The following is a 15,167-nucleotide window of genomic DNA, read 5'->3' as shown; positions in this document are numbered from 1 at the left end:
ACACAGCGGCTATTTGTTCCAACATGGAGGCCATGAAAACTACTGTGTTACAGATGGAGCAGGAGCTTTCATCATGCTCTGACAACGTGGCTGCACTGCTGACAGAAGAGGGGAAACTCGAGAAAGAAGTTAACAATCTGCGGGAGAAATGCACCTATATGGAAGGGAGAATGAGACGCTCGAACATCAGAATACTAAACGTCCCAGAAACTCCAGGTTCAAGCACACCACTAGCCATCTCCAAATTACTGAGAGAAGTGTTGAAGATGGACAAAGATGTCCTGATTAACAGGTCGCACAGGGGTCTATGAATGAGAGACCAGGATGGAAAGCCCTGTGTCACCATTGTGAAAATCCACTACTACTAGGACTGTGTCGACATCCTCCACCGAGGCAGGGAGTTTGGACCACTCCGTTTCCAAGGGACCAACGTTTCCATATTCCTGGAGTATCCCCCCAGTGTCGTGCAAGCAAGGTCCGCTTTCAACAATGTGAGAGGACTGCTTTCTGGATGAGCCGGGTCAGATACAGTCTTCTTATTGAATCAGCTCCTCCTAACTTTAGTTTCATGAGCAAAGCTAGAATACATAAGAAAGGAGGGGGAGTTGCCATTTTATTTAAGGACAGCCTCCAATGCAAGAAGATATCCTATGGAAAGTTTGATTCTTTTGAATATGTTGCTCTTGTGTTAAAATCTTCCTGTCGAGCAACATTTGCAACCATCTACAGACCTCTGAAATAAAATGCAAAGATTTTTGATGAGTTTGCCAAATTTTTGTTTATTGCATGCATTGATTTTGACTGCGTTGTTTTAGTCGGTGACTTTAACATTTATATTGATAATTGCAGTGATGGAAGTGCTAAAGAACTTTTAACATCCTGGATAATTTTGGACTTTCTCAGCATGTAACAGATTCAACACATAACAAGGGACACATACTAGATCTAATTATTACTAAAGGTGTTAATGTTTCTGAGGTCATGGTGACTGATGTCGCGCTCTCTCTCATCACTACTGTGTTTTCTTTGAAATGGCCAATCCTAACAAAAGTGAGGGTGAGATGATCAGAAGGTGTTATATTAATGATATAATATACAATGATTGACAGCTAGCTGACCGTTTCATATCGGGAGGGGGGCAGGACACTTGTAATTTTGATTGGGTGGAAATTTAGACCTGTCCAACCAAATGAGGAATCAGCTTTGCGTTCTTATATTATTGACCCTTGGCGAGCTACCAGTAGATCGCGAGCAACGTGTTGGAGACCCCTGGATTAGTTCAATTTTTAGAACAGGCCTGCGGGTGACTCACATGGTCCTTGCGTGGGCACCAGATTGGTGACCCCTGGTTTAAATAGACATTCTTGGATGAAAAAGTAATTAGCACTATCATTTTAAAAATGTTGACTTTTTGAGACCTATGCTGTACTGTAATGTTATGGCTCTGTAGACCATAGAAAAGGGAACTGTTTTTTACAGGGTCCACAAATTGAACTGACTGATTGACTCTAACGCTGAGAACTACCACCAAATCTGTGATTGTGGAACAGGGGTTGTATTGCACTGTAATTCTTATAAGAATTTCTGTCACATTTATGAGAGTTTGATGGAAAAGCATTGTCTGCAATTGTCCACAGCTGTTTCTCTGTTGTGTTCCTTAGTGCAGCGAATCAGACTTGGAATTTGGCACAGAGTGTCTCCATCTAGCCCTGCAGTACTGTGGCACCAATGCCAAGCTCATTGAGGGTCCACCAACACTGTGGAAGGTAAGCTAGCCAGGCACCTGCTTTGGGTTTGTTAGTGTGGATCCGATGACGTTCTCCTTTACGTAAGTTGTATGCCCACTGCTGATTTGCCACATTTTGTAGACTACAGGGAATCTCACAAAATGTTCATGGTGAGCGTTCGTATAAGAGAAACTGCACTGAATGTGACATCCTGAACCAACATGGAGAAATTAGCTTAAATGTAAACATTCTGAACTAAGCCCTATCAGGTCATGTAGTTTTTACCTTGACTCCGTAATGCAAGTAAAATCTTTTGATTCCAGAATCCAGCGACTCTGTCCAGTGTCTCAGAATTTTTCTATCAAGGGTTCTAACAACTAACAAAAAACTTTCGTAGATCAATAATATTGAGCTTTGTATCCTTTATAAGCTGTGTAACTGCAGACCTGCCTCTAAACTCACCAAATAAGATCTTTAACCTTACATTTACTTCCTGTCAGCCATACAGCTTTTGTCAAATTTCACCCCTGCCTGATTTAGCTACACAGCATAAAGTATAAATTAACAATAAGTTGTGATCAGTCCTTTTAGGTCATCTATTCCAACTCATTATTAGCTGTCACATTTTTAAGGTTATGTTGTGCACACAGATGCTATAAATTTGAAGACAAAATGACAAACACAAGATAAAACAAAACCTTAACACACCTACAGTCTCTGTTTTTTATGATTTAGTGCTTATTTTGTTAGTTTTCTTTATCTGAATTTAAATAAAACATAATGTCTTGTATGGGTACAGTCTGTGCTCTTATTCAACAAAACAAAGATGATCTAAAGGCTCTTATTTGTGTTTTCAAAAGGGTGATATGTGGTATTTATTTTCCAAAGAAACAGTCAAATTTTCACCTTCCAACACTAACTCAATGGTATAACTCTGCTTTATAATCTTCACTTATGTCAGCTGATGGTTTACATTATAGCTCTGTGGTTAAGGAAGTTAAGGACTACTGTGCTGCTGCCTACATGTATAAATGAGGTAATCTCTAATAATGTATTTCTAATGAGTTTTTCAATGAGATTTTCAGTTTTCCCCCTCCACTGCAGCTGGAAATCAGAAAAAATATCATAGAGAGTACCTGGCACTCATAACATACATAATCAAAAGCCTATATATAACTAGGACAAGCTATATCGTTTCAGTGAAATGACCCCTTAAAGTAATTATTTTGTCATTTAGGTAACCTATAAACGGGATTTGGCTGCTGCAGAGTTCATTATCAAAGGTAAGTTACCTTGGTAATGTATATTATTCCATATGGTCTGAAACAGGTCTGAAATGAGTGGTTTGAGATTGTTTAGTGTCTTTTTGTGTGGAAGTCTAAAGTTTAACTTGAATAACTGACTTTGAATCCAAGTGGCTCTTGATTGGGACTCAAAGGTAGACATTCTTTGTAGCATTGTGAACTGTGGTTTACAGAGGCTGGTGCAAATAGTCTGCGAATGCTACATGTACAGTGAACAAGTCTGGACAAGGATGATTATCAGAATCACAGAAATGGAAATAAACACAGCCCCATATGTCAGCTTCACCAGCACCTGGACCAATAATTACCTGTTTGGTGATGACATAAGGTGCAGTAATTATTCCCAGAGCCTCTGATGTGAATGAATTCATTGTGTGCTTTTTTTTTTTTTTTAGAGAAGACGTGGAGGAAAGTTCTCACATCTGTCATGAGTGTGAGTAGCTGTCAAGAGCCCCAGTTTTAGTGTGCTTTACTTCTGTGTGTTCACACATGCACATATTTGGGGAGCGTGAAGTTGGTTCCGTAAACGGAACCAGTTCTGAGTTCTGAAAACGGAACTGCTTTGTTTACGGAACCAGTTCCGTTTTCGGAACTCGCAACCAGTTCCGTTTAAGTGTCATGGAAGTAAGCCATGCTCCGACCTCCATGCACCGCTTAGCGTCCTCCAAGCCTGGCTCCAGTGGGGCTTGGAGCTGCTCTAACCCGCAGTGAATTGCGAGAACAAGCCGGTCCTCCACGGACCTCAGATCTCGTTCTGAATAATGCTCTCCATCAGGTCCGACCCATAAATTAATACACATTTGCACTCTTCTGCTGTTTATATTTTCTTTAATGCTGGCGAATGTCATTTTATTTTACTTCATTAATGCCAACCCCAACTTCCACATCGCCCGTTGTGCCCTGCACAAAGCGGGCTCCAGGCTTCTAGCGCCAGCTTGCAGACCGTTGCACTAAGCCGCTGTGACCCGGTACACCATGTCGCAGCACGGACCTCCAAGCTCCAGGCTTTTCATCAGCTACCAGCTACGTATAAATTAAACGGACCTCGGAAGTCCAGTTCGTGCTGGTTATGAATAAGCTTTCTTGGATCTGCTTATCGGAACCAGCTCTGTTTAAGGATCATTGAACTAGTTTCGTTTCCCGAACTCAGAACCAAGCCGTGCACCGACCTCCAAGCCCCGCTTTGCCCGCATCAGGCCCTCCAAGGCCAGCTTCTGTGGGCCTGGGAGGTGCTCTAAAACGGGGTGAACCGGGAGACCAAGCCGCCTCTCCACGGACCTCGGATCTAGTTCCGAATAATGCTCTCCTTCAGGTCTGAACCAAAAAGTAATACGCATTTGCACTCCTCTGCTGTTTATATTTTCTTTAATGCTGGTGAATGTCATTTATGACTTCCTTAATGTTAACTCCAACTCCCACATCGCCGCATGCCATGGAAGCCGTCCTACGGGGTCCGAACGCTGGCTTCTGCGGCTTGCAAAGCCGTGCAGTGAGCCGCTGCGACCCGGGGCGCGGATCCAGTTCCGACAACCGTTTTCGTTCACAGAACTCGGAACCAAGCTGGGCTGGAAGCTCTACTTTGACCATGAAAAGATGACGAATTGCATTTTACACCAATTATTTGCATGTATTGATTGGATTAGTGGTTAAGAAGTTATTAAACATTTTAGAGCAGTAGATGATTTTGGACTGTGGTGGTTTGGGTCTTTATGGGTTGAATATAGTTAATGTGTCATACTGTCATATTTTCCTTGAACGGTATGATTATAGAATGTTCATCAATTTCGTATCAATCCCACACTGACAAAGACGAAAATGAAGGGAATTTTATCCATAAATTTTATATGTTTTAGTTAGTTTTGTAAACACACAATACAGTTTCAGTTAGTTATTGTTTTTTTCTTTTAATTATAATTTTTATTTATTTCAGTTAACGAAAATGTTTTTTCAATTCTAGTTTTTGTCATTTCGTTAGTTTTCGTTAATGATAATAACCTTGGTTGAAACCTGTGCAAAAAAAGCAAAAAATAAATGCCCAGTGCAGAAATATGCATACTGTGAGCAACCAAATCAAATTGTTGTTATTCATATTTATAAACTCGACAATAAGATGCACATTGTTTAAAAATCTAGATTTTGTTCCACCATTACAGTTATGTGTCCCACATTGTCCCACACAAACACACTCCTTGTCCCTGTTGTGGAAATGTTAAACTGATAACCCACACACAAAGAGGAGGAGAGAAAGTTAGAGTTAAAATAAATAAATGCATTTATTGAGAAGGTAATCTCAGAGAAACTCTGTAAGTGAAGTCTGATTAAACAAGAGAAAACTAAAGATTATATAGAACCAAATCCAACCCCCTCAAATTATGATGTCATTCCTTACGTACATCATACCATCCCATACTACTCCTTCCCTGCTCCGTGAAGAGGTCATGATGACCTCTTCACTCTAACCTTGCTTGGATCATATCTGGAGTGCAGGCGCCATCCTCTATCTACACATTCAGACATTTAGGTGTTTGGGTTTTAACTCAAGGCAAGAAAGAACTCCATTCCTGGGTCGGGGGTGTTACAGAGTGGTAAACATCACACATAATGAATAATGACTCAGCATTAAAAGAAGATGTACTAACAGTATAAAATATAGAGTATAAAATATAAAAAGTAAATTTTTCCACCACATCCCACATGTGGCTCGTAAGCACCCGGTCACCCTAACTATGACCCATCATTGTAAAGATTAGGCCTTTCATGGATGCCCCTTTTATGTCCAGTCATGATCCTTCACCTGTTACCAATTAACCTGTTAACTGTGGAATCTGACCAGACAGTGTTACATGTAGATTCTGTGAACTATTCAATCTTTCATCACTATGTCATTTTTTTGCATGTTAGAGGCATCAAAATCTAAAGTCAAAACAATGGTAATCTTCATTTTGTGCTTTTGCCAGCTCAAAAATGTTTTAGTCATTTAACAAATGACAGATTGTATTTTTGATTAAATAGAGAAAATGTGTCCCAAATGTACTTGTTTGGAGTTAACACTGTTTCAGGCAGTCTTTTTCATGTCATTTCCTTTCAGAGACTCTATCGCAGTCAGCCTGCGTCATCACTGGCCCATCTCTTCATGCAGTGACACTGGCAGGTGCTCTTTGGAAGGCTTTTGGCACTTTCGGCATGGTAAGAAGCAAATGAGATTATTAAAAATTTTGATGATGAGAGCCATTGATGACAATTTCTATTTTTCCCCATCTCAACATCTCTGTCTCCCATCCCACATCTTGAAACCCCTCAAACTGAATCGTGGGAGCTCCACTTGGGTGGCCCCATTGACGAGGCTTACCATCTGTGGTTGAACCTGTAATGGAGGCTGTCTGCAACATCCACATCCAGCAGCCTTCCTCCTCCTTTGCCTTCTCTTTATTCTCTCCCTCAGTCCCCAGTTTCCACCTCTCACTCCCCTGCATACAGCAGAGCACATTGCAGTATTATTTTCTGTAGCATGGGAGTTTGCTTGATTAATTGAGCGTTCAGCGATGAGATCTTACCTCCTCCTTCTATCTTGGCCCAGTCACACTTGATACACCCCCAGTTGCCCAGCCTCTCCCTGTGCACTGCATATTACCTCATTGTCATTTTGAATCTTCTTTTAAGCAAGTCAAATACCCATGCTGCCTTCAGTCCAAACATCTTCTACATTACTTAAGTATTTGGTAACAGACAATGGAAAATAGCATCCACATCCACAATGAAGAGTGACAGTCTGAGATATTAGATCTGATGGTGCAAACCACATAGTGGTTCAGAGAGCACACTTGCTATAGTTTAATGGGACATACTCCTTTACCTCAATAATTGTTGGGTTTCTCTTAAGCAAGCCATTTAACCACTAACTGAAACAGATTTATGTCTATTTTAAAGAGTGAATGTCAAAAAAATTTACTTTGTTAACTGGATGACTAACCAGCTATTTATGTCTCCAAAGCACCAGAGTAAAGTCACCACTGTCTTATAATGCTTTCAGTATAGGAATTAGGTTGTGGTTGTTTTTGGACATTTTTGTCACGCTCCTTCCTGTTAAGAGGTGTGATAGCTAACACTGTTCACACTTTTTGTCATAGTATAGTGATTTTTCTGGGGTACACTGGGGTACACCAAGGTCCAGATTCACCAACGTTTTATATGAGACCAAACCCTCTTTTTGTATTGGAGGTCGGTTGGAAAAACTACTGCGGGGATTTACCGAAGGCCCAGAGTGAAAAGATAGTCCGGAATACACATGGTTGGCTATTTTTGCACATGGCGTTACTGCATTTATATTTGTAGGCATTTCTCTTTCAAGCCACAAAAAGAGGAGAGTATTAACTCTTTGAGACCTAAGCATGGTTGGAAGAGAGTCTACTGAAACCCAAAAGGTTTATTTTCCAACTTGACACAACTGGCAACATTCTTGATCGTCAAGTCTTAAAGGTAAAAACATATAAATGTTTCAGCTGATCTTAATATTAAGGACAACAGGTAGTCGTGTTGGCTGTTACTTCAAGAGAAAAGAGTAGTCATTTTACCAGTATAGGTGTTTTATTCAGCACTCATATGCTGTACAGCTACAGTGTTTGAACTTGTCTTTTCAATGAATGAATGAATGAATGTTTATTTCAGTTAAATACAAAATACAAAACACATACATATTAAAAAAACAACAAAACAAAACACATACATATTAAAAAACAAACAAACATAAAATTAACACATTTTGTAACTGAAAAAGGAAGAAGCTGAAGCCGGAGGCTTATTTCTGCTTCTCCTATTCACATCCTTAGTCCACACCTGAAGTTGCAGCAGATAAATACTTAAACACAAATTATACTACATTCAGTGTTATAAGTCATTTTGTAATCATATTACTTTCATAGCCCTTCATAATTTGACAAATTAAATTCTTTTTGAAACTCAACAGTGAGCTACACAATTTCACTTCATCCTTCAATTCGTTCCATAGCTTGACACCAATAACTGAAACACTATGATATTTAACGTTTGTTCTTACTTTACATTTTTCAAACACAAACATCCCTCTTAAATTATAATGTCCTTCTCTTAACTTAAAAATTTTCTGAATACAAAAAGGAAGGTTTTTACTTATAACGCGAAACATAAATTCCATTGTTTTTAAATATACAATATCGAAAAATTTTAGTAAACCAGATTCTACAAAAAGTGGATTACTTGATTGGAGATAACCAGCTTTGTTTATGACTCTAATAGCTTTTTTTTGGAGTTTAATTATCGGATCTAAATTAGTTTTATACACATTGCCCCATATTTCCACACAGTATGACATATATGGCATTACAAGTGAACAGTACAACATATGCAAACATTTTTTGCTTAACAAGTCCCGAGTTTTATAAAGAATCGCAACAGCCTTGGACATTTTGCATTTGATATATTCTATTTGTGGTTTCCAACAGAGTTTATGGTCAATAATCACTCCCAAAAATTTTGTTTCATACACCCTTTCAGTTTCAATTTTATTAATTTTCAGTTTTATATCATAATTTCCCCTACCACCACCAAAAACCATAAATTTTGTTTTATCTTCATTAAGTGACAACTTATTTACGTCAAACCATTTTTTTAACTTGACCAATTCCTTTTCCACCGTTTCTAATATTTGTTTCATATTTGCTCCCGAGTAAAGCAAATTAGTATCATCTGCAAATATTGTAAATTTTAACTCACTAGATGCCATAAAAATATCATTTAAATAAAGTATAAATAACTTGGGTCCCAGAACTGAACCTTGTGGGACCCCACATGTTACTTTTCTGAGTTGTGAATTTGTATTTCCAATTGATACGTACTGAGACCTATTTTGTAAATAACTTTTTAACCAGTTTTGTGCCACACCTCTTATACCATACATTTCACATTTCCAGAGTAATATTGAGTGATCAATTGTGTCAAAGGCTTTCCTTAAATCAATAAAAACACCAACAGTATGTTGTTTCTGATCCACCGCTGTTGCTATATTTTCTGCAAATTCCATTACTGCTAAAGATGTTGATCGGTTTTTCCTAAATCCGTACTGATGATCATTTAATATCCTATATTTATCTACGTAGTCATCTAACCTCTTTACAAACAGTTTCTCAAGAATTTTAGAAAATTGTGGTAACAGTGACACCGGCCTGTAATTTGACACCATGTGCTTATCACCATTTTTATAAACTGGAATCACTTTAGCTATTTTCATATTTTCTGGAAAAGTGCCTGTTTGAAATGATTTGTTGCATGCATAAGTGAATGGTTGAAGGATACTATTTATCACTTGTTTTATGAGTGACATATCAATGGAATTTCTATCAATAGATTTTTTATTTTTAAACTTCCTGACCACTTCCAACACTTCACTTTCACAAACTCCACCAAGAAACATTGAATTATTGTTTTCAATAGCAAAATCAAAGGTTTTATCATCCTTTTCCCACTTGGTAATATCTTTTGCCAAATTTGGACCGACATTAACAAAAAATCATTAAATATGTTCACAATGTCCTCCATATTTTCCATCACAGTGTCACCAGTTTTAACAACATATGTAGAAAAATCCTTTTTATTACTTTTTTTAATCATATCATTTAACACTCTCCAAGTGCCTTTAATATCATTTTTGTGTATTTCCAACAACTGATCATAATAGGCTTTTTTATGTGTTCTTATGATTGCTGTTAATCTATTTTTGTATGTTTTATATTTATTCTCTTTTTCTTTCGTTCTGTGCTTCAGAAATTCCCTGTAGAGCCTGTTTTTCTTCTTACAAGCCCTTTCCGATCCCTTAGTTAACCATGGTTTCTTATTCTTTTTAAAATCTTGTCTATAAAAAAAAATAATAATAAAAAGTAGTGTGAGATACTCCCTGGTAAAATGTCCAAATAAAAGAGGATACACAAGCAAAGGTGTTAGAAAAATGGGCAATGATGACTGGGAGTACAGTTGGTGTCAGCTGCTGCCTTATCGGTACAGACAGCTGCCTGTCAGCCAGCTGAGCCCCCCCAAAAAAAAATAAATAAATAAATAAATAAAATCTTGTCTATATTCTTTCACAGGACAATGTCTGTTGTACAATGTCAGGAATATGTCTAAGAAAGCATTATATGATTCATTAACATCATCTACATAAACTTCATGCCAGTCATAATTTATGAGTTCCTCCTTTAAGGCCATAATTGCTTCTGGTGACTTTGTTCTAACCAGACAAGGTTTTTGCTTATAGTTGGGTAAAGAAAATTTGTTGTTCATTTCCAGTTCTACAAAAACTGGCAAATGATCACTTATGTCAGTCAGAAATAGACCACTCGTTATTTCACCATCAATAATGTTTGTAAAAATATTATCAATCAATGTTGCGCTTTCCAGTGTGATTCTACTTGGTTTTGTAATTACAGGATGAAAACTCAAACTAAACATAGTATTTACAAATTCTGCCGTTTTTGCATGTTCATTCCATTTCAGTAGATCAATGTTAAAGTCACCACAAACCAAAATCACTTAATCCCAATATTTTTCATATAAATCAGTAATCTCCTTATTGAATTTCTCTATGCATGACCCCGGTGTCCTGTAAATACAACTAAGAAATATGTTTTTGTGTTTTTCCATCTTAATTTCAACCGTTACACATTCCATCAGATTGTCTATAGCAACTGTCAAGTCACCATTTATCTTACATTTCACATCATTTAATACAAATAGGGCCACACCCCCTCCTCTTTTATTGGCTCTGTTTTGCCAAAACATTTCATATCCTTCTAATTCATCATGTAACCCTTTCTCATCACTCAGCCAAGTCTCTGAAATTGCTATTACACTAAATTTATGCTGAAATTGTTGCAAATAATCTTTAATGTTATCAAAATTACTATAGAGACTCCTGCTATTAAAGTGAATCACCGAAAAACCCTTAATTTTAGACTTATACTTGTCTTCTGAATAATATTCACATGTTTTAATGCTGTGGTAGAAGTGGGTCTCTGGGTCAATATCATTCTCTAAAACATAGGGTTTGTGATCTTGAAAGTCAAAAGACTTAAATTCAGTGTATTCACACATTCTCATATTTCCCCAACAGTAACTGACCTCATAGCTCCATCACAACAGAATTCAGATATGACATATCTCCACTGGTCCACCTCTGTACTTTGTTCTTCATTTTCATTTGTATTGATCAAGGTCAGTTATATCTCTAATAACAATAACTTTGGCCCATTCAGGAGTACCATTCAGTCTTATCATTACCTTACAGTTTCTTACCCATGTGTCTTGGATTTTTTTTTCCTTTTTCAAGATTCTTGCTTGTCTTGCAATTGCAGCATTTCCCTTTGTTAAATTTTCATTTATGTACACCCCTGTACCCTTAAGTTTTTTTGCATGCTTAAGCACTTCAATCTTATGTTTTCTACTCTCCAAACAAATAATAATGTTTGGCCTCTTACTCTGTTTTTGGGGTAAGGTGTGACAAACAGCTATATCTTTACTGTGTAAAGGAATGTCTTTGCTGTTTAAAAACTTAACAACTTGTTCCTCCAGAGAGTGTAATTCAGTGTTTGATGCATCCTCACTGTCCTTGTCACCTGCTGTGATACTTGCATAAGTGCGATGGTTTGTCTTTAATCCTGTTATCATTAGATCGCCCATCCTTATGCACTGCTCCAAATCTTCAACTCTTCTTTCCAGTACGTCTATTTTCTTTTCTTTTTCCCTGATCACCGCCTTCAGTTTCCGCATTTCCTCAATTAAATCCAGTAGTCCCATCTGTTGTTTTGCCACCTTGCTTAGTTCCTCAGACATAAAGTTCAAAGACTTCTTAACTTCATCCATGTCTTCTGCAAGCCTTTTAGTTGCCATGTCTCCTGTGTTAGCTTGGCTCCTGGCCTAGCCTGGTAGCTGGCTACTAGTGGTGGTGGCTCTTGGTCTGTTAGCTGGCCGCTAGTGGTGGTGGCTCCTGGCCTGTTAGCTTACCGCTGGTGGTGGTGGCTCCTGGCCCTTAGTGGTGGTGGCTCCTGGCCCGGTAGCTGGCCGCTGTGTGGTAGTGGCTCCTCAAGACAGGAGCAGGACCTGATCCTCAAAAGACCCAGTCTTCGCTCGTCAGGAGGTTATCGGCGAAGAAGCGGCTGTCCAGGTCGGCCAGCAGCTCCGCACTCATCCCCACAAAGGCGGTGAACTGAAAGTGGACAACTTACATGTGGATGATATTCTGATCAAGTCACCGTAGTTGTGTTTTCTTCGACCTAACATATGTTGTAGAGCATCACCATTAGATAGCTCAGAAAAAGAGACGTATTATAAATCAGCATGCGGTTGACTTTCATATCTCTGTTTGATGCTGAGTTTGTTACAGACAGCAATGATTTGATGTGTTAAATGATGTTAAAAAATGCGAGAACCTCCTACTTTGTTCAACTTATATCTGCTAATAAGAGAAGCCCTACGTTTTTATTTGATACCATCAGCAATATTATCTCTCCTGATGTTTTCTCTGCTCCAGTCCACTGTAAGTCTGACTGTAATGCTTTTGCAAGATTTATTGTGAACAAAGTGAATGATATCAGGGCAAACATCCCTTCAGGTTAGGTGTTGAAAACCCTTACACTACACAGCTTCCCCCTTACAGATGGTTCTCTTTTCGCTGATCTCTCTGACAGATATAAGTGCACTCCTAGCCACTATGAAACCATCCTCCAGCCCTCTGGATATCCTTCCAACTTCATTGTTTATTAAAGCTTTTGACTCCATTATTGATATTATAAATCAGTCTCTTTTAATGGGTGTCGTCCCTATTTTCTTTAAACAAGCTGTGGTCGAACCTAGATTAAAGAAACCAAACTTGGATCCCACTGATATGAATAACTACAGGCCTAGATCAAAGCACCCATTTTTATAAAAAATTCTGGAAAAAGTGGCTGCCGAACGGTAAACTGCCTATATGGACATGAACAGAATTTTGGACATCTTTCAATTAGGGTTTCGCAAGACGCACTCCACTGAGACTGCCTTAATCATAGTGTCCAGCGACATCATGATGGCACCAGACTCTGGTCAGTACACCGTCTTGGTATTTCTAGACCTCACCGCCGCTTTTTATACAGTGGACCACAAAGTCTTAATACATCGACTTAGAGACTTTTTTTGGATTTCTGGAACAGTTTTGAATTAGTTCACCTCCTACTTGACTGACAGGAGTTTCTCTGTCTCTGTGAATCAGATTCTGTCAGATGTGGCAGGGCTAACATGTGGGGTCCCACAGGGGTCTGTTTTGGGACCTATTCTCTTTTTGCTTCACATGACCCCCCCCCCCCCCCTTGGAAAGATTATCAATGAGTTCAGAGATGGATCTCACCATTTTATGCTGATGACATTCAGCTCTACTGCTCTTTCAAGCAGACGGAGCTGTATAAATTAGATCATTTTACTGCCTGCTTGACTACTATCAAGAAATGGCTAAATAACAACTTCCTGCAACTGAACTCTAACAAGACAGAAACATTAATTATGGCTCCTGACAGTGATGTTCCCCTTATAAAACAACATCTAGGTGTCTTAGGCCCCACTGTCCAGTCTAACCTGTGTAACCTGGGTTTTTTTTTTTTGACAAAGCTATGTCCTTGGACTGTCCTTGGACTGTCACTGTAAGCAGCTAGTAAAAAAACTGTTTTTATCACTTGCGAAATATTTCAATATGGTTTCAAAACCTGAAATGGAGATGATCAAACATGCTTTTGTTTCCTCCCACACTGATTATTGCAATGCTCTTTTTAAACTCTGGTAAGACCAGAGGAGGGGGGTTGTGTGTTTATATAAACAATAGCTGGTGCACTGACTCTAAGACTGAGCAGCCACTGCTCTCCAGATCTGGAGTAGATGACCGTTAGATGCAGGCCTCTTTATTTGCCTTGGGAGTTTATTGCTGTCCTTATCACTGCTGGGTACATACCACCAGATGCAAATGCTAACTCGGCCCTCAGACTATTACATGATACTGTTAACAGTTAGCAGAACATGTGTCCTGAAGGTGCTCACATCATAGCAGGGGATCTGAACCATGTTGACTTATAAACAGTGCTCCCCAAACAACACCAGCATGTCAAATGTGCCACTAGGGGAGAAAATACTCTAGATAAGGTCTACCCCAACATCAAGCTGGGTTTTAGGGCTAAGACTTCACCACATCTGGGTCAGTCAGTCCACATGTCCCTGCTCTTAATACCAGCATATACCCCCCTCTGGAGAAGTGCTTCTAGGGCCCCACAGCAGCCGAGCACAGGCCCCAGCGGGCCAGGGATGCCAGCCGCCAAATCCCCACTGGAGGCTGGTCATGCAGGGGCAAGCAGGGCGCAGCCCCCGAGCCCAGGGGCCACCCACTCCTCCAGGCAGGAGTCCAACCCAGCACACCAGGAGACCAGGCCGCACTGGACAGCCACCCACTGTGGGCCAGTTCATACCTCGATGCCCCGGCCAAGCACCCCGGGGCACTGGAGCCCCCTTGCCCCATCCCCTCCAACTCCCACCCTCAAACCCCACAACCCCTTCAGTCCATCCACCAAAACAACCCAACCAAGCATCCCCCCCACACCCCCGCACCCCCCAAAAAAAGCCCCCGTAACTCCACCTACACAGGTGCCTCCCCATGCCCCCCCATGTTTTTTGTTGTTAAATCCCTTCTCTTGCAGTTGCCATCTGATCATTATTGGGCTGCAGTCAGCACCAGTTATGGCCTTAATTTGGGTAGACGATCCTACTCTGTCTTGACAGACAGTCAATTGGATCCTCTGGCTCAGCACTGGTGAAATATTTTTTGGGTCTACCACTTGACTTTTTTGTTCCATAACCCTCAGGATCTTTTATGAAATTCAAAATGACTGTCTTACTGCGTCCAACCTCAGCAGTGATGGCATGTTGCGAGAGGCCTTGCTTATGCAGCTCAACAATCCAATCATGTTCAAAGAGAGAAAGCTTTTTTGCCTTTGCCATCAGGAGGTCATGACAGTGTGAATACCTGACAGAAAAGTCCATTTCCTTTTCCCCTATAATGTCACACCACACCAGTTGCCTCTTATTCATTTCGATGGCA

At 39.7% G+C, this 15,167-nt stretch overlaps 1 protein-coding gene across 3 annotated transcripts in view; it reads left to right on the top strand.

Moving 5' to 3' along the window:
• Nucleotides 1–15,167, top strand: part of crppa (CDP-L-ribitol pyrophosphorylase A) — a 127,839-nt gene that overhangs the window by 36,390 nt on the left and 76,282 nt on the right. For all 3 annotated transcript variants that reach the window (XM_030157621.1, XM_030157622.1, XM_030157620.1), the window contains 3 exons: nt 1,662–1,766; nt 2,965–3,010; nt 6,120–6,217. In XM_030157621.1, coding sequence (XP_030013481.1) covers nt 1,662–1,766; nt 2,965–3,010; nt 6,120–6,217 — 249 coding nt within the window. The remainder of the gene's footprint in view (nt 1–1,661; nt 1,767–2,964; nt 3,011–6,119; nt 6,218–15,167) is intronic.

Source organism: Sphaeramia orbicularis, chromosome 16, assembly GCF_902148855.1.
Source record: "Sphaeramia orbicularis chromosome 16, fSphaOr1.1, whole genome shotgun sequence".
NCBI lineage: Eukaryota > Metazoa > Chordata > Actinopteri > Kurtiformes > Apogonidae > Sphaeramia > Sphaeramia orbicularis.
The sequence above is the reverse complement of the archived record's forward strand: the minus strand, read 5'-3'. Positions and strand labels throughout refer to the sequence as shown.